A 20,891-nucleotide genomic window follows, 5' to 3' on the forward strand; every position below is an offset into this window, starting at 1 on the left:
AGGGTCAATGCTATCAAACCTGCAAGACAAGACAGAATGTTTCCCCTTTATCAGTGGAGAACTCAGGGACCATCTCCTAGAATCACCAGAGCCACAGCAGCTCAAACCTTTAAATCCTCAGTGTTTTAGCAAAGAGCAGGGACTTTCAGCAAAGCTTGCGCAGGAAAGATGGGCAGGTAGGTTGGAGCGGGATGAGCATAACCAGCAGGAGGAAGGAGGACTCAAGAGGAACGTCCTGTCTGGATGTATTCTACACCCATGTGTGCTGAGTCGTGTCCGAGGCTTTGCAACGCTTTGGACTGCAGCCCACCAGGCTCCTCTGTCGATGGGATTTTTCAGGCAAGAATACTAGAGTGGGTTGCCCTTTCCTACTCCAGGGAATCAGGGACTGAACCTGCATCTCCCGTGTCTCCTGCATTGCAGGCAGATCCTTTACCCACTGAACCATCAGAGAAGCCCTCTACATCCGAGAGGGTAATAAAAATACTCCTCCTCTCCCTAGGTCCAGTGGGGGAATAACCCTTGGTCTGAGCCCCCTTTAGACTCTGTTTCACTTGTTGGTGTCCAGCCCACTTGACACAAAAGAGCATTGTCCTGTTACTGCAGAGGCTGTGAAGGCAAAGGTCACACCAGGAGGCATCTGTTTTACACACAGTTAATGTATGTATTTCAATGCTACTCCCTCAGTTCATCCCACCCTCTCCTTCCCTGGCTGTGTCCATCAATCTATTCTCTCTGTCTGAGTCTCTATTCCTGCCTTGCAAATAGGTTCATCAGCACCATTTTCCTAGATTCCATATATATGCGTTGATATACAATATCTGTTTTTCTCTTTCTGACTTATTCCACTTTGTATAACAGGGTCTATGTTCACTGACCTCACCAGAACTGATTCAAATGCATTCCTTTTTACGGCTGAGTATTATTCCATTGGGGCTTCCCTGGGGGCTCAGGTGGTGAAGAATCTGCCTGCAAAGCAGGAGGCACAAGAGGCATGGGTTTGATCCCTGGGTCAGGAAGATCCCCTGGAGAAGGGAACGGCTACCCACTCCAGTATTCTTGCCTGGAGAATTCCATGGATAGAAGAGCCTGGCAGGCTACAGTCCGTGGGTTCACAAAGAGTCAGACATGACTGAGTGACTAACACTTATATGTACCATAGCTTCTTTATCCATTCATCTGTTGATGGATGTCTAGGTTGCTTCCATGTCCTGGCTATTGTAAATAGCAGGTACCAGCATTTTTCAGATTCCCTGGGCTGGCTTCCTTCTCTGTGGTGAGGTTCACACTAACGGCCTGCATCACCTTCAGGAAGCAGTGCCTCTGGGTGGGAGAACCACTGAGAGGGACCCTGAAGCAGGAGCACAAAGTCCTGACCACAGGCCTGCGCTGCGTGGCTTTCCCGAACTGTGTGCTTCCCGTCAGGCCCCACGTCTCTCAAGTTCCTCCTTCAAGTGGCCTCGTCTCCTCTTGTGTCCTGCAGTGACCTCTGGCTCTGCACTTGACTCCTGTAAACACTACATCAAACTTTACGTTCAAGTTCATCTTTCCTCTTCTTTTCCCCATGTTCAGGACTCCCACTGCTGCTCCTGGTCCTCACCCCATGAACCCCCTTTATGTTCTGGCCCCTTCAACCCACATTTCTGGCAGAACCTCTTCTCTGATGTAGGAACTGCTCATTCACAGGTTCCCATGTGGGTCAGGAGCACCCAGAACAACCTTCAAGGAGCCTCTTGTTTTTTTTCCCTATCCTCCCTCCTTTCTTCCCATCACCAGTCTCAGGTCTTCCTGTTTCTGTGTGCTTGAGGGGTAGCTAGATATTGGGGATGCATATGTGCATGCTAAGACACTTCAGTTGTGCCTGACTCCACACAACCCCATGGACTGTAGCCAGCCAGGATCCTCGGTCCATGGGATTCTCCAGGCAAGAATACTGGAGTGGGTTGCCATGCCCTCCTCCAGGGGATCTTCCCAACCAAGGGATTGAAACTGCATCTCTTTTATCACCTGCATTGGCAGGCAGGTTCTTTACCACTAGTGCCACCTGAGAAGCCCCAGATATTGGGGATACCATGACTTAAGTGTGAATACCATCTTTCTCTAAAAGTAGAATAAGGAATTGTGGAGTCCAATATAAAGAAGTTGAGAGGGAAAAGGAATGACTAGAGAATTGGCCATTTCTTGCAATTGTGTGTGTGTGAGTGTGTGTGTGAGTGTGTGTGTGTGTTGTTTGGTGGGAAGATGATGACATGCAAGAACCTTTCCTTGAACTGCCTCTTCTCTCAACTGTCTCTGGAAATATTTGACTTGACGGATGGAAAGTAATCCTAATTAAAGTCATTTACCTGAACTGCTCACCACTTAAGCCTAATTGCCATGCAACACAATAACAGTTATGCATACCATTAAATTAGTGTCAGATTAACTTTGATGCTTGCTATGTTTGATTCCTGCTTGTTCCATCTAAATAGTCTTGGCTGGCATGCTCTGGTGGTGGATTTTCATCTTAAGACTGAATACCATCGTGTGTCTTCACTGTTGTCCAGCCAGCGAGGGCTTCAGAAGGGCCTGGAGTTCTCAGAGTTGAAGAGGGCCCTCTGTCTGTATAGCCAAGGAGCTTTCTCCTCTATGAGAGCAGTGGAGAAAGAATTAGAAGGAAAGGAAGGTAACATCCTCACGGCAAGTGAGCCATCAGGAAAGGTTACCCAGCATGAAGGTTCCTTCCGCACATTCTTTCGAAGACTAATTGTTGGAACGTGTTGGTTCTACCTTTTATCTTGACTAGAGTGAATGTGGAAAGTGAACTTGGCTTCTTGGTGTTAGTATATATCAGACAGATTCTAAGAGCCCACATTCTGTTTAATTTATTAACAGAGTATGGTTCAGAAATAGTAGGTAAGACAGGAGTTATCAGAGTGTTGGGGGGTAGGCACAGAAGACAATAAATGATCTTCCTAATGTTTCTTTCCACAGTGCCTACGAACATCCTTGAATCAATATTGGATCCTCAAATATTTGTAAGAGGTGATCATTTGTCAAACCTATTCCAAACTTCATTTGCCCTGTGGCATAATTTTTGTTTATGGTTTGAATCTGCTGACATTCATTCCCTATAGCTGAGCGCATATAAAAGTTAATTTGACCTAAGTAGTGAAAGGAACCTCCAGACAGGGGAGCAAATAGCCCGTTTCCCATTTCAAAGCTCTGGTGCAAACTGTCAGGATATTCACAGACCTGATTAATGCACCTAATAAACTTGAAGCACTTCTCCAAAGCCTGGGGGAACAATACAATGTGAGAACAAGAAAGTAATAGGAGGGAAAAGGGTGTAGTTAGTCTTTGAAATTGAAATAATAATGCACAAGTATTTTAATCTAAAAGAGAAATGCCTAGAAAGTCTGGATGAGCAAAGCTATAATTAAGAGAAATGGAAATAGGGTGCTCATGAGTGTGATCTTGGAAAAGAGGATTTGGGCCTGCCCTAGATGTGGGCACAGACAGAAAGGAATAAGTGACTTAAATGATTTCTTGGGACGTGAGCAGCTGGCAAACCATCAACCTCGGGCCCCTAACTGCACATATAAGGAGCAGTGACACACCTGTGCTTGAAACCCTAAGCGTATTGTAACTCGGCCTGTTCCTTCTGACCTGGTGACCTTTCCCATCCCATGGTCCCATCTAAGGAGCAGCAAAACATACGCCCTTTCACTTACTGGTCCAGACAGAAGACAGAGAATTATGCTTGGATCTGTCCCTGGTGGATCAGACAGTAAAAGAATCTGCAATGCAAGAGACCCAGGTTTGATCCCTGCATTGGGAAGAACCCCTGGAGAAGGGAATGGCTACCCACTCCAGTATTCTTGCCTGGAGAATCCCATAGACATAAGAGCCTGACAGGTCACAGTCCATGGGGTTGCAAAGAGTCGGACACCACTGAGTGACGATTCTTCCAGCTCCCATTATTCACTAAATCCTCCTGATTCTCCCTCCTGAGGGTCCCTCACATCCATCCTCCTCTCTCCATGCTCACCGCAACGGCTTCAGTTCAGGCCTCCTGCTTCTCACCTGGGCTGTTGCAATCACTCTGCCCCCCATCGCCATGGAGCCCCTGCCTTGAGTCTACCTTGATCCGCTTGGTTCTCTGCAGTCACAAGAGTAGTGTCTACATGACGCTGTTCTCAGGCCTGGACTCTGCAGTGCTCATTCATGGTCTAAGCCTGGTCATCTGGACCTCTCCCTCCTCACCTCCCGCATCCTGCGTTCCACTCACACACATGTGCAGTCCTCCAGCTGTGTGTTATGTTTTCATCCCCCTGTCTCTCTCCATGTTCTGCTTCCCTTGCCTGGAATACCATCACTTCCACTTCTCTTTTTCCAAATGGCTAATTCTCCTTTGCCCATTGGCTGAAGCACCAGCTTCTGTGGAGTTTGTGAACTGCCTTCCCAGTGGGCATCAAAGTTGGGCCCAATGGACATGTCTTATTATTAATTTCTTTTTGCCTGCACCTTCCAGCATGTGGGATCCTAGTTCCTCATCCAGGGACGGAACCTGCATCTCCTGCCTTGGAAGCACAGAGTCTTATGCACTGAACTACCAGGGAAGTCCTCAGTTACTCATTTTTGAAACTGACCCTGAGTCTGTCAGTCCTTGAGATCAGGGAATCCATATTATCCGAATATCCTAGCACATGTTATTTTTTGCTGACTTCATGCTGAGAACACACCTCTTCTGCTCTATGGAAGCCTGAACCATGTGAGTGAGTCAGATCAACTGCAAGAACAGGGTCAAATTGAATGAATGATGTGTCTGAGGATACTGATACATCCCTGAGAGATTCAGTGATTAATACTGCCCTTTCCTTCAGCTTTTGAAGGGATGGGAGACCCTTCAAGAGCAAGATGAAGGCACATTTGCTACACTGTCTGGAAAGCTTTGATTTGCTGCTTGTCATGCAGCACCCAATGGGAGAGTGTCTTCAAGACAGTCCTTCCCACCATTCATAGAATCTGGGGACTGGCCAACTAGAAACACTGAAGGTCTCCAATGAGCTGGAGCTCAGAGGGAGCAAATTCTTTTATCAAGACCTGGATTATCCTGGTCTTGATATGGGTATGCCAACTGGATGACATGGTACCATTTCTTAAAGCCAGGAAGCCTGAACAAGAGAGCTGCTAGAAGCCTGGAGCATCCCTGTCACTCAACCGTGGAGAATGAGTCTCCAATTTCAAGAGTCGTGAGAAGTGCTTGAATCTGGCTACAGTGATCTAGCTGATTACTGAGAGAGCTCAGCTAGGAATATGCTGACATAGCTTCAAGTTAAGAATAGAAGGAGGAAGAAAAACTCAACTTAAACACGGAGAAAGAACTTCACCCCTAGGGACCTGACTTCATCCTGTACCCATAAAGACCCACACTTTTCCTTTTCTTCCCAAAGACAAGATCAACGTGAGTTTCTCCTGTAATCTAATCAGGAAGTGAGACCTGCCTTCAGCAAGATGCATTTTAGAATTTTGTGAGTGATCTGAAGGCAAAGGAACCAGAACTCATTTGCCACACACGTCTAAAACACTTTAAACACACACATTCGTGCACACGAAACTTAAGAAGTAAACCCATGTGTTGACACCCACGAAGATTGCCCTCAGTAATAAATCCATGATTCTGCTCTAGTCTTGATAGTCTTCTTGACAAGAAGAGGAATACATCAAGATTGCAGTCATGTTTGACTTTCTGCACTGCTCTGAGCAGTTCTTTTCAAAGAAGTCTCTTGCAAAGATTCATCTGCATGTTAAATTAACAGATGTGAATTTGGTATACAAGCAGCTTATGCAGCTCAATACCAGAAAAACAAACGACCATAATTAAAAAAGACACATGTATCCCAATATTCATAGCAGCACCATTTACAATAGCCAGGACATGGAAGCAACCTAGATGTCCACCAGCAGATGAATGGATAAAGATATTGTGGCATATATATACACACACAGATATATAATGGAATATTACTGAGCCATAAAAAGGAATGTATTTGAATCAATTCTAGTGAGGTGGATAAACCTAGAGTCTGTTATACAGAGTGATGGAAGTCAGAAAGAGAAAAACAAATTTTGTATATTAACACATATAAACAGAATCTAGAAAAAATGGTACTCACTAACCTATCTGCAGGGCAGGAGTAGGGATGCAGACATACAGAAGAGACTTTGGACACAGCAGGGGAAGGAGAGGGTGGGATGACCTGAGAGAGTAGCACTGACGTACATACATCACCATGTACAATATAGATAGCCAGTGGGGAGCTGCTGTACAGCACCCGGAGCTCAACTCAGTGCTCTGTGACAATCTAGAGGGTAGGATGGGGTTGGGGGTGGGGGAAGGTTCAGGAGGAAGGGGCCATATGTGTACTTGGGGCTGATTCATGCTGTTGTATGGCAGAAGCCAACACAATATTGTAACACAACTGTCCTCCAATTTAAAAAAAAATGTCAATTTGAAAGATTCGGTTAAGGGTAGTAATATCCTCATAGCCAGCAGACAGATACAAATGCAAAGAAAGAAAAACCAAAGCAGCTATCACATTAAAAAAAAACAAGAGCTGATCAATACACAAGTGTGATATAACTAGGAAGGGGAGATCAAGGTTTCCGACAGACACACAGAAACACAGCAGCAAAAAGAGTGCTGCTCTGTTCAGGCAGTCTTGGGAGCCTGTTTGGAAAGATATCTCACCACACATATTTGGAATTCCTTTCTTGAAACTTTTTTAAAAAGAGACAGATGATGTAAAGATATCAGTGTCATTACCTTCACGGCTGCTGCCCTAGTGTGGATACTGTCAGCACTGCCCAGAAATACCCAGCTTCACATCCCGCCTGCCTTACCAGCTTTGATCCTGTGCTCAATTGCACATCCAAAGGAGAGTCAAAGGGATGTGCTTCAGAATTGGAAGGAATAGTCCCCAAAGGAGTTCCACAAATGTTTTTGCACAATAGATGCTTCTTCGGAACAAGGGCATAGCTCCCAAGGTGCTTATTCTAAAAGCAGGGGTCCCCAACATCCGGACTGGGGACTAGTACCTCTTATCAGGTCACTGATGGCATTAGATTGGAAATAAAGTAATACAGGTAATGTGCTTGAACCATCCCGAAACCATTCTCCCCAGCTCCGGTCTGCGGAAAAACTGTCTTCCAAGAAATCGGTCCCCGGTGCCAAAAAGGTTGTGGACTGCTGTGAATCTAAAGGGGTGCAGAGTCATCTGGAGTTATGCGCCCTGGTGTGATTGCTTAAAAGGGGCCCAGTTTCTTCCCTTAGGGTGGCTGTCTCTAACTTGGCTGCACATCAGAGTCACCTAGGGAACATTAAAAACTACTGATGCCCGGTCTAATCCCCAGTGTCTGATTTAGTTGGTCTGCAGGAAAGGCTGGACAGTGGAAGTTTTAAAATCTCCCAGGTGGTTTTAATGCTTTAGAGTGGTATGTTGTACATTTAGCCTAAATACAGTTTATACATTTTTCCTTTCTCTTGTCTTCTTTTTTAAAAATAAATCTGTATGAGGCTTTTCAAGTTCTGTACTTCATTTTTTTTTTAATTTTTAAAAATTTTTTGGCCTCAAAGCATGTGGGATCTTAGTCCCCTGACCAGGGATCAAACCCATGCCCCCTGCACTGGAAGCATGGAGTCTTAACCACTGGACCGCCAGAGAAGTCCCTTTCCCTGTCTCTTGACACACTCATCTCATTCTGTGTAGCCCCAGGTATGATGCTTTGGAGACCAGCTGCTTCATATATGTTTGATGATGAATAATAAAAAGAGTTAGGCCCTTACTGTGTGCCAGGTGGGGTGACCAAGGGTCTCAGTCTGCCTGACACAGAGGGGCTTCCCTAGATATATGACTTTTGGTGCCAAAACCAAAAACAGGGCCAGGTAAACCAAGATGGCTGGTTACCAGGGTGCTGGGTCTTGTGCTAAGAGCTTGTGAAGATGTGTTACTTAATCCTATCAACAGCCTTCCGAGGTGGATACTATTAATACCCCCACTTTACAGATGAGGACACACAGCACAGAGTGACAGCCCTGGAGTAAGTGACTTCCCTGACTCAGCAAGTGAGTAGTGGGCTTGCTAAGAGGGCTTGCTAAATCCAGGGTCCGTGTGCTTAACCATTATGTCGCCTTAACTCCTGATAAAGTTGTGGGATTTTCTTTCCTTGCTTCATTGGTCACTTTAGCATGTATCACCTAAGGTCATATTTCTGTAAGTAATCTGAAAATAAAAAGCTTCCTGGTTCCTTACACAGGGCATGTTTCAGTCTGGAGACTTCCAGGCATGTCTACACAAAACTACAGAGAGGAGATGCAGCAGGAAGCCCAGCTGGGGAAACAGAAAGCAAACTCCGGAGCTGGACTGAGGGGAGACGGTCCGTTTCAGCTGGCCTGTCAGTAGACACAGGACCACCAGAACTGGCCCCTGGCTAGAGCGTCTGACGCTGAGCAGCAGACCAGGAGCAGACCCTGTAGGCTTCCCTACAAGGGGAGGGAGCCCCTGAAAGAAGGACTGTGTGTGTGCACGCGGGCCCACATGAATGGTGAATGGTGTTGCGGTGTCTACCCCACCCCTTCTTTGTTTATGTAAAGATCCCTGACCACAGCAGGGGGCAGTCTGAGTACTAACTGCTAAGCAGAGAAAGGACACCTTAAAGTAAATCTGTCACCTTGCATCCTGCCGTTAGGCTACTGAAATGCCTTCCAAAATTATTTTTAAATTCTTTTTTTTTTGGCCGCACTGTGCAGCATGTGGGATCTTAATTCCCTGATCACGGATTGAACCCACCCCTCTTGCATTGAAAGTGTGGAGTCTTAACCACTGGACCACTACGTAAGTCCCCCCAGATTATTTTCAAATTCCCTCAGTGAATAGGAGTCTGGGAGAAATCAGAATACTAACAGTTTAGTAAAAGAGTAATTTTACCACACACAATCCCTTTATAGACCTGGAGACATAGAAGCTTCTAGATATATTTTTTTAAGTATTTGTACAGCCTTTGTTCATCCCACACGGGCCACAACAGGACTCTGTGAACATGAGCACCGGGTCTAACCAGCGGACCTAAACGGGAGGGAGGAAGAGTAACCAGTCTTCTGTTAAGAAAATACACAGGCTCCATGGGGAGGTCACCCGTGACTTAAGATGCTGCTGCGTTTCCAGGACAGGGGGCCGTGGTGGCGACCTGGGTCCATACCTGAAGGGCGCTTCTCTACGGAATCGCTCCCAGAAGGCCTGCTGCTCCGCCTCGAAGGCTGTGCACCGCTGGCGCAGGAGGGTCACTTCATTTGCCTGCAGGGGGGCCACCTGCTGCCTCACGGTAACCGCCGTCTTTTTAATGTTGTTCCACTTCTCGGGCAGCTCCTGCCAAGGAGACCCGGCATGGTCAGACCCGAGGCTGGACACGTTCAGACATCTTAGTCTCTGGCCCACAAACGTGGTAGTACTGTTTGCCATTGTCTACAACGGCCCCCTTCCTTGACGGGGCTCCCCGGCTGCCCGCTCTCCCGACGGTCACCTGCTTCTGACCCAGCACAATCCTCCTCGCTCTCGACTTCTCCTCAGTAAACTTAGTTGTCGTTGTTTAGTTGCCGAGTCATGTCTGCCTCTTTGAGAGCCCATGGACTACAGCCCACTAGGCTCCTCTTTCCACGGGCTTTCCCAGGCAAGAATACTGGAGGGGGAGGGAGTTGCCATTTCCTCCTCCAGGGGATCTTCCTGACCCAGGGAGCGAACCTGCATCTCCTGCACTGCAGGCAGATCCTTTACTCCTGAGTCACCCAGGAAGCCTCAGGAAGCCTTACCCTCTTCTGTATTTTCCAGCAGTGCCTGGTTATTTTCTTGTATGCCCCACATTTCCTCTTAGATCATCATAACATTCCTCAAACCTGCTTTTTTTCCCCCCTCTCTGAATCAAAATTTGGCTCATCCCTAACTCTGGAAAAAGACCACACACACTTTCATCCACATCAGTTTTCGCATATTTCTCCAGTGTTAAAGTGTTTCATATTTAGTGAGTGTTAAGAAAGTGGTACACATTATACACATTTACTTCCAAAACATGGATCTTGAGTTATCATAAGCCCTGTTTTTCATTGACTTCCCCGTGTTCATCTCACTTTGAAATCCCCAAACTTTCCCTCTATTTCCTTTATTAGAAAACATAGACTTTGCACTGACCTCCAGCTGCTCAAACACTGTTTCCGGCAATTCTTGTCCATAGGTCTTCAGCAATTCAATCGTTTGCTTTAAAGGCTCAAACATCTCATCGGTGCTGCTCTGTCGTTCTTTAAGAGCCATCAGGTGCCCCATAATCTCAACCAGTCCTTGGAAATCTCCTTTTTCGACTTTCTTGAGCAAGCCATTCTCGCTGTTTTTAATAAATGCTTCAAGGTCGGCCAAGCTATGGAGAACAAACAGAATGTGAGCGGCCATTCCCCTTCCACTCCTCAAAAGAATTTATATTTCCCCAACATAATAGCTATTATTATGGAAAGCTCTCCATAGCCTGATGATGAGATACAACCCTCTTCAGTTGTGTCAAGGTCACAGAGGACAAAGACTGAGCCTTCCATGATGGAGGAGACGCAGGAGACAAGGAGAATTATTGCGACAACTGGTGAAATGCGAATAACTGCAAACTAGTTACACCTTCTACATCAATACTAACTTCCTAGTGTTAATGACTATACTATGGTTACCTTGGATGTTACCGAGGTAACATCTTTGGAAAGTAGAGTGAAGGTAAAAGAGAAGTCTTTGTACTGCTTTTACAGCTTTTTTGGTAAGTCTGAAATTATTTCAGAGTGAAATCATTTCAAAGTGAAATAATCTCACAGCGAATGTATTACAAATTATTTTGTGAATCTGAAATTATTTTTTAAAAAGTGGAAAATAAATAGTATGGCCTATAGGATCATACATACTTGGGTTTGATTTTGACACTTACTAGATGTGTGGCCAAGTCATTTAATATCTCTGAGCCTCAGATTCTTTATCTGTAAGATTAGAAAGATCACTTCTTTCTCACTGGTTATTGTGAAAGTTAGATGGGACTCATGATTTAATTAAAAAACAAACATCCTTTCTGGAGGAATGAAGCAAGAATCCAGTCCTCAAAGGACAAAGCTCCAAGGAACATGATTTTATAACTGAAAGCTACATTATGCCCAAGGAAACAGGTCACCATGAGTGGGAACCAGCAGAAACGGCTGTATTAAACCTCTGAAGATTTTAGATATTGCAATTCGGGTGCATAATATAAATAGTGACATTTGATATGTCAAAGGACAAAAGAGTTCTTATTTAGGTGATTGCTTTATTGTTTCTCACCCACGTACCAGGAACAAGTGCTTTTCCTGCTATTTCTCAGGTATCTATTCTAGATTGACCAAGAAAAACAATTTCTTCCTTTTAAGCATAATGTATCAGTCAGTACAGAAATGATTTCTTTAGGAATTGCCCTTCAGAAGCCTAGATAAACTCTTACATTCTCCACAGGTCACCATACCCTTACCCCAGCCCCAACCTGCCTTTTAAGTTCAAGCATAAATTCAGCATTGTCTCAGGGTCAGGAATGGAAACAATTTCAGTGGCTTTTCAAATATGCCCAGAATCTGAGATAACATGTGGACCTTCGTATTGATTGATGGATTCAAGAAGTGACAAAACTTACTGAAGCAGATAACATGAAAATTATGGCCTATGATGGCATTATTTCATGAAGAGAAGCTTTTAATATGTGTTCTAGCAATGCAAAAATGATCACATCATGTTATGTTAGTGGACAATTACAGGAGAAAGAAGCACATAATTTTACATAGGCTTTTATGTTAACTCTGATCTATGGCAAGAAGAAACAAACCATTATTCATTGACACATCAAAAGTTATCTTAAGATCTTGTTGTTGTTTAATCAATAAGTCATAGACTGACTCCTTGCGACCCTATTGACTGTAGCCCACTAGTCTCCTCTGGCCATGGGGTTTCTCCAGGCAAGAATACTGAAGTGGGTTGCCATTTCCTACTCCAGGGTATCTTTCCAACCCAGGGATCAAACCCATGTCTCTTGCATCTCCTGCATTGGCAGGTAGACTCCTTACCACGAATCTAGTAAATGTATTCTGAAACTTGAAAAATGAATAATTTTTAAAAGTGAATTTGAGCAAAGAATGAGAGGGTATTAAAATGAGTAAGCAAAATTGCAAAATAACCAAATATAAGATCTAAACCGGTAAGTATAATGAAAATTTAAAGCTCAATGAATAGATTAAACAGGAGATTCAGACAAAACTAAAAGAGAGAATCAGACTGCTGTTTGAAAAAAGTGGAGAAGTTATTCAACTGCAGTGAAGAAAGACAAAAAAAAAATGAAAACTTTGAAAATTGTTCAAAGACATGGGGGATATTTAAAAGTGCAATAAGAAGGCCAAACGGATATTAATAGAGAGAATGGGCAAGAAGCAATCTTTGAGGAGATCCTGATTGAGAATTTCCTAGAATTAATGAAAGACACCGAATATAATACCAAGGAAGCCCAACCAACTCAAGGTGAAATTAATATTTTTTAAAAACCCTGCATAAGTACTTCAGTATGAAACTGCAGATTACCAAAAATGAAAAAGAAAATATTTAAATTAGCTGAAGAGCAAAGACAGAATTTTACTAAAAAAAAAAAGTCTAGGCTGGTGGCTGACCATGCAAGACCAAAAATGAACCCAGGACACAATGGAATAACATTTTCAATAAATTTACAGAAAATATGTTATCCTAGAATTCTCTCTCCCACAAATTGATTTTTTTTTAAAGAATGAAGGCAAAATACATGCATTTTCAGACAAAGAAAGAATGAGAGTTTCACCAAAAGAACCTTTTAATGAGCCTTCTGATGGCTGTACTTCAGAGAGCAAGTCAGTAATGTAGGAAGATGGAATGAGCAAAGATGTTGGTAAATTTAAATAAACAGTGAGTGTATAAAAATAAAGTATAATTTGTGGAATTTAGATAAGTAATAGAGTACAACTGAAATTACTTAGAATTATAGGATATAATTTGATGGATAAACAGGAGAGATCAAGCTATTCTGAAGTCCTTGTATTGGTTGTGAAAAGAGTAACGGTACTGATTAGTTTATTTCTTTTAAGAATATTTTTACGAATAGCTATGGTTAACTATTGGAACAGAAGACTTAGATAGCACAACATCCAAATTAGCAGAAGGGGGAAAATGGAATAGGAAAAAAGGAAAAAGAAAAGAAAACATGAAAAAAATTTCAATCCAAAAGCAGGCAAGAAAGAAAAATAAAAAGAACAAAAGCTCACAATAAAATGGCACAAATGAATTCAAATATAGCATAATAGACATTAATGAGGAAAACCCTCCAGTTAAAAGAAAGATATTAAGGTAGATAAAACATTCAGTTCCATGCCAATTATGAAGATCTCCTCTAATACAAAGGCACAGAAAGATCGAAAGCCAGAGGGTAAGGTAAGAGACACCAGGCAAATGTCATTCAAAGGAAACTGGTTTCATTAATACCCAAGACAAAACACACTTTAACACAAGAAATATAGCTAGTGATAAAAGATTTTTAATGTGTGGCTAAAAATATTCAATTTTCCAGGAAGATAAAAAAGTCAAGCTCTGTATGATCATATAACATAAAATAAATGAGACACAAAGAGGCAGAAGTACAAGCAGTTGACACTCTACCATCAAAGTGGAGATTTTTAACAGTTATCTCAGTAATTGATAAATTAACCAGACCAAAAAAATGGCAGTGAGTTTGTAGTGGATTTGAAGAGAACAAGTTTGATCCAATAAGCATGCACGGAACATTATACCCAACAGTTCTAGAATACATATTCTTTTAAAATGTACACAGAATATTGATAAAAACTAATAAATAAAACTAAAAAATAAATAAAAACAAATTCAACAAATTTCAGAAGCTTTCTATTAAGTATATCACTTTATCTGACTGCAATGAAATTGTTAGAAATTAATAACAGAAATGTAACTAAAAGAATCCATGTTTTAAGATTAAAAAAGTATAAGCACATCTTAATGGATATTAAAAATGTTTAGAACTTTATTATAAAGAAAATCTACATAACTAAGACCTGTGAGATGTAGATAAAATTGTACTTAGAAGGGAATTTATAACTTTAAGTGTTATATGAAAAAAGATGAAGACTCAAGATGAATAAGCAAAGCACACATCTTAAGTTAGTCAAAGGACAGAAAATAAACCCAAAGAAAGTAGAAGGAAATAATAAACACATAAGAAAAACTTATCAAAATAAAAATCAAATTGTAGTAAGTAAGATCAATGGGTTCATTAGGTAACTCTTTGTAAATCACTTGGAAGATTAATTAAGAAGCCAGAAAGCACAATAGAAATGAATAGAAATCTAAAGAGGAGCATCCCTAATACATAAACAGGTAAGAGAATAATACAAATTTCATGACAATAATATGAAGATTTACATGAAATGGATACAACCCTAGAAAAATATGACTTAGGAATAGAACTTAATATTTCTATAAACATTAGAAAAATCACAGGTAACAATCCTGCCACAAAGAAAACACCAAGCCAGATGGTTCACTAGGAGATTTAAATCAAACTTTCAAGGATCAGCGAATTTCAATCTTACACCAACTCTTACAGAGAATAAACAAGAAGGATTACTTCCTAACACATTTTAGGAAGCTAGCAAAACCATGGAGCAAGATCAAAGACAATATAGAAAGGAAAAACTGAAAGCCAGTTTCAGCAAACACAGACATGTCAGTGCTATATAAAATATCTGCAAACAAAACCAACCAATGGATATATTGAAAAAGACAATATGTTGTGTTTGGCTTATCTTAGTAACGATAGATTGGTTCAGTATTAGAAACCAAAAAATATATTCACAACTTTAACATACTGAGGGGAAAAAAAAACAGAATTATGTTAATGGAGTTAGAAAAGGCACTCGAGAAAATGTTACAACCATTTATGCTAAATCCTCTTAACAAATTAGGACTAGAAGTTTACATCTTTAATCAGATAAAGAGAATCCATAAAAAAAACCTCACAGAATATTATACCATGTAATGAAATGTTGAAAGCATCCCCTTTAAGAACAGGAACAAGACAAGGACTTATTATCACTTGATCCGATATTATACTGACAATCCTAGTCAGGGTGATCAGATAAATAGTGATAAATACATTAAAAACAAAAGGGAAGGAAAAAATAAAATTTCCATAAATTTGTAGATGATGATTATGTACATGGCAAATCCCAAAGAGTACACAGATAAATTATTAGAATTAACAAGCTACTTAGTAGAGCTGCTTGATACAAAATCAATACACAAAAATCAATTCATTTCTGTGGAAAATATGATTTATACTAGGAAACAAAAAATAAAATATTAAGGAATAAATCTTAAGATGTGGAAATACTTTTAAAGGTAATGATTATAAAATTTCATTGAGAGACATTAAAGAAGATAAATGGTGAGATAATATGTTCTTAGGAATACTCAGTACTATAAAGAAGAAAATTCTACTCAAAATGATCTACAGTCACAGCAAATACAATCGAAATCTCAATGGAATCTTTTCTTCTACAAACTGATTTTTAATGTATGTAAAATAGTAAGGGCCAAGTTGAGACATCCCTAATGAAACTGAAAAAGGTGGGGACTCCACTGCCAGATGTCTAGATTTATTGTTGTAGTTCAGTCGCTAAGTGGTATCTGACTCTTTTCCACCCCATGGACTATATAGCCTTCCAGGCTCCTCCATCCATGGGATTTCCCAGTCAAGAATACTGGAGTGGGTTACCATTTCCTTCTCCAGGGGATCTTCCTGACCCAGGGATCAAACCCGAATCTCCTGCATTGGCAGGCAGATTCTTTGCCACTGAGCCACCTGAGAAGCTAAGATTTATTACAGAGCTATGATAATTAGGACAGTTTCATATTAAGGCAGGGACAGACAAAGAGCTACTTAACACAAAAAGTAAAACTTTTAGGTAAGGATATAGGAGAGTATCGGAGAAGGCGATGCACCCCCACTCCAGTACTCTTGCCTGGAAAATCCCATGGACAGAGGAGCCTGGTAGGCTGTAGTCCATAGGGTTGCGAAGAGTCTGAGTGACTTCACTTTCACTTTCATGCATTGGAGAAGGAAATGGCAACCCACTCCAGTGTTCTTGCCTGGAGAATCCCAGGGGCTGGGGAGCCTGGTGAGCTGCCGTCTATGGGGTTGCACAGAGTCGGACACGACTGAAGCGACTTAGCAGCAGCAGCAGCACAGGAGAGTATCACTAGGTTACTAGTATCACTAGTAACCCTCAGGACAAGAAAGGGTTGATTTAACAAGAGAAAAGACGACAACATGGGAAGAGATGAACACATCTGGTTACATAAAAATGAACCCTTCATCAAAATATACCATAAATGCAGAGGGAAGACAGGCTGCAAAATGGGAGACTAAATCTGCAATATATACAACTACCAAAGAATTAAAATATGTGTTACTTCCAATATAAAAAAGGAAAAGATATAGTCCAATAAAAAATGGTCAAGGGCTATGAATAACCAAAGAGGAAACATAATGACTCATCCCAAAACACAGAAAGATGAGCTACTTTATTCATAGAGTAATGTAAGATATTTATCACTATGAGATACCACTAAGCTCCCACCAGAAGGGCCAGCACTAAACAGTTTGTATCAAAAGGTACCAAGGGTGTGGGGCTGCAGGCACCTTCACATATGGCTGAGGCACCTGGTAGACAGCGGGCATCACACGCACTGATCCGGCAATTCCACTCTCAGGCACACACCCTAGAGGGATGTTGGCTTGAGTACACTGCGATATCTGTAGACGAGAACTCATCGCAATCCTGTTGGGATGAAACCATCTGAACCAGCCATGTCAACCACTGCATGGATAGATAAACTGTGGCATATTCAGATGATGCGATACTCTGTAGCAGTGAAAATGAAGGAACCACTGCTACGCTCTCAACATGGATGAATCTCAAGCATCAAGGCTGAGTGAGAGAGACAGGATACAGAGAGATATACAGTCATACAACGTTGTTTCATTTTTATAGCCTTAAAATGCAAATCTCAATATATGTGTGTCTGTGTGTACAAATATATATACATATATATGCATATATGTGTCATGAAAAAAGAATTAGGTTACATTTAGGGCAGGGCTAACAACTGGCAGGGAGGAAGAGGGATTTAATCAGGGAAGAGTCCATAACGGAATTTTATTTTTCACACTGTTTAAAACTTATATTTTATTTAATACTTTTAATTTTGTATTGGAGCATAGGAAATGGCAACCCACTCCAGTATTCTTGCCTGTAGAATCCCATGGACAGAGGAGCCTGACAGGCTACAGTCCATGGGGTCACAAATAGTCGGACGCGACCGAGCGACTAACACACACTATAGTCAACTGATAATGCTGTGATCGCTTCAGTGAACAACAAAGGGGCTCAGCTGCACGTATACATGTATCCATTCTTCCTCAAACTCCCCTCCCATCCAGGCTGCCACATAACACTGAGCAGAGTTCCTACACAGTAGGTCCTTGCTGGTTATCCATTTTAAATACAGCAATGCGTACAAGTCCTTCCATAAGGGAATATTAAAATATAGCTAATGTCCTGTTTCTTCACTGGATAAGGAAAATCTGAGTATTTAATATTTTTCTCTAAATCTTATGTATATTACATTTTATAATAAAACTTCTTGAAGAGAGAGGATGGAAGACAAAAAGAGTTCAGGGATCAAGTATAGAGACACCTTTTGAGGAACTGTGCTGTGAAGTAGGGTGCACAGAAAGGGTGCCATAGCAGAGCACTCCTGGGACTGTGTTCCTTTCTTTCTTCTTTTTTTTTTTTTAAGAGGCCAGATAAGACAATATATTTGCATGATGGGGAGAATGAATGAAGGCAGTGTTTAAGGAGGTCAGTCTTCAAGTAGATAAGGAGGAGGCTACAGTTCGAAAAGCAGCTCATTCACTGTAAAAGAAGAGGTAGTTGAACATACGGCTTCAAATGCAGGTAGGTTGGTAGATTTATTGGTGAAAAGCTGAGTTAGATCTCTGGTGATTGGTTCTCATTTTCCAGGGAAATGAGAGGCGAGGCTAAAAGGGCAGAGAAGATATTTGAGGCTTAAGGCAAGAGAGGAAAAAAAGCATCTGGAGGAGTCAGGAAGCATACGTGAAAATGTTCAGGGCTTGCTTGAAGTTTATGTTCATAAATTTAACCTGAGATTGGTCAGAATACTGGCGTGTTTTTCCTTCATCAGGATGAATTGCTCGGGTACAGACGTGGAGTGCTGAGTTCAGACAGTCGGGGTTTTACAAGGTGGGGACAGGGCTGGGGAGCACGGGTGATAAACACTGAGCTGTCCTGATCAAGTGTCGGGAACAGTGGATTGGGAACTGATGGGTCTGAAGAACTCTGCACAGCAGCGCTGCCAAGTAGGAGAGCTGGAAAGACACCAGGTGGTGGTCAGGGGACAGAACGCTTCATCCTGAGAGTTTGAAGGGGAAGCATGAATTTGCTCACCTTTCCCTCCACTCCACCGAGAGCACAGCACAGAACAGAAGGGTGGGGAGGGAAAGGCATTGGAGAGAGAGGTCGAGAAAACAAGAGGCAGGTGTGATGAAGACACCCTGTGGATGCTGAGTCACTGAGCATGATTATCAGCAGAAGGATGGGAGAGGGAGACTGAGCCGGACAATGAAGGCGAGGCATGACTAAGAGCTTGGCCAGTGACTGCAGCCGAGACAGGTAGCAGTCAGTACCGTCTGGAAGAACTCAGTGGAGATGGTGATTTTGAGAGAGAACGGGGTGGAAGAGTCTGGAGGCCACACTGAAGGGCAAGTGTTATCTCATCTACCTTTAGGCCCAGCGGTAGGCTTTGAGAGTCTAGTGCTGGGCTGGTGGAGTTGGGAGAGGGTCCAAGTCCACGGGGGAACAGGCAGAGTTTCAGATCCAGTCAGCTGCACAGCCAGAGTTCCGAGAAGGACAATGTTTGGGAGGGAGCAGAAGGTAGTATTCATCACAGGACAAGTCCACCCAGGAGAAACACCCTCTTCATTTGTCTGTCAGGGGATCACTGACTTCCTCATAAGCCAGCACTCTATTGCTCATGTTCTGTGGGAGCACCTGGTCTTCAAGGTCACACCCATGCTCAACCCTGATGGTGTCTACATGGGCAATTACAGGGGCTCTCTGATGGGGTTCGACCTAAACCATCACTGGCTGGATCCCTCTCCGTGTGCCCACCCCACCCTGCATGGGGTGAAGCAGCTCATCACCCAGATGTACCAAGCCCCAGGGCCAAAGCTACTAACGCCTGCACACCCCAGAGCCCATGGTCTGCAACAAGAGAAGCCACTGCAGTGAGAAGCCCTCATATGCAGCCAGAGAGCAGCCCCCACTCTCTGCAACTAGAGAAAAACCCCGTACAGCAATGAAGACCCAGCACTGCCATAAATAAATAAAATTATAAGGAAAAAAAATGCATCAGGGGCATGTAGGTTTAGGGACTTCCATGCTGCACAGCTGGATAATCTAAGACAAGGAGTAAATGGGAGAAATAAAATCTAAGAGGCCCATTAGACACCCTCTGCTTCTCAGGCTTAAAGAGATTTCGCAGCCAGAGTTGCGCAGGGAGGGTTGACCGGCTATTATTGTCTCGAACAGTATTTACTGCGTACTGAGCGCCTTTTGGACACTGGGCGCCGGAGAGAAAACAAAACAGGAAGAGGCCAGGTCTGATGGACAAACGAGAGGACAGGACTAAAGTTACTGCTGGTGTCCAAAAGCTTGGAACCTCCATCTAGCTGTTCTAACTTTTCATTTAACCAGTGAACCTATGGGGGGAAATGTCAAATCGATTGAAAACATGGTGTTCCCAACAGCCCAGGAAGCTGGAAGGAAAGCTAGAAGGACCCTGTTACCTGTGAGTGACATGGTCCACGAGATGCTGTTTGAACATGAGGCTCCACTTTTTTATTATATTTAGCAGAGATGCTTTAAAGGGCCGCACATCGATCTTCATCCAGCTGTCAAAGACCCGGACAGGCTCCAGCTTGCACACATCGTCATGGAGCTTCTCGTAGGAGTCGATCTGTGCCCTGAACTGATGCAGGAGGGGAGGATTCTCTGGGATGCCGTCCTCGGCGTGGGCTTCCACCTCCTCGGCTGTGAGCACGCGGCCGTACAACAGAAACTGGCCCAGAGCCTCCTTCCGGCCCTCCGTGTAGAGGCAGGAGTACTGGCTGAGGGTGCTGCGGTAGTCGCCACAGAGGGCCATCATGGCCTGCACCCGCCCCATCAGTTCGGCCCGCAGGCCCGCCAGGTCAGCCCTGGCCTCCAAGTCCCCCTGGGGGAGCAAGATGGCAGTGGATGGGTAACATTAGCATTTCACAGGGGCCTCCAGGCTGGTGGGAGGGCGGGGGAGATGCACACAGAGCCAGTACCTGATAGTGGGGAGAGCCACTCTCAGGAGAAAGCCGGGGCACCAAGGACGCCATGCTGAAGATGCTGGTGACGAGACCCTCCACCAGGTCGTAGAAGCCACCCTTCACGCCAGGCTCCAGTGATGGATGGAAAACCAGTTCTGGGATGGCTAAGCTCAGCTGGGCTTCAAATATCGGGGTGAGTCCTGCCTTACGTTCTGAAATACAAAGAAAACAAACAGGAGACAGTGGGTAAGTGGCAAAAATGCAACAGATTTGAAAGCACTCCGAGCGTTTCTTCCCTTTAGAGCTGCTGTTCCGGTCTGAGCAAATAGAAATATAAACTTTGC

General features: G+C 43.1%; 1 protein-coding gene across 1 annotated transcript in view; it reads right to left on the minus strand.

The window, feature by feature from the left end:
- DNAH9 (dynein, axonemal, heavy chain 9) overlaps positions 1-20,891 on the minus strand; it is a 286,597-nt gene that overhangs the window by 206,901 nt on the left and 58,805 nt on the right. Inside the window, exons 17-20 of the mRNA XM_010843000.1 lie at positions 20,563-20,759; positions 20,041-20,465; positions 10,224-10,446; positions 9,237-9,407 (exon numbers count right to left, since the gene is read on the minus strand). Of these exons, the coding sequence (XP_010841302.1) occupies positions 9,237-9,407; positions 10,224-10,446; positions 20,041-20,465; positions 20,563-20,759 (1,016 nt within the window). The remainder of the gene's footprint in view (positions 1-9,236; positions 9,408-10,223; positions 10,447-20,040; positions 20,466-20,562; positions 20,760-20,891) is intronic.

This window comes from Bison bison, unplaced genomic scaffold, assembly GCF_000754665.1.
Source record: "Bison bison bison isolate TAMUID 2011002044 unplaced genomic scaffold, Bison_UMD1.0 scf7180017864180, whole genome shotgun sequence".
Lineage (NCBI taxonomy): Eukaryota > Metazoa > Chordata > Mammalia > Artiodactyla > Bovidae > Bison > Bison bison.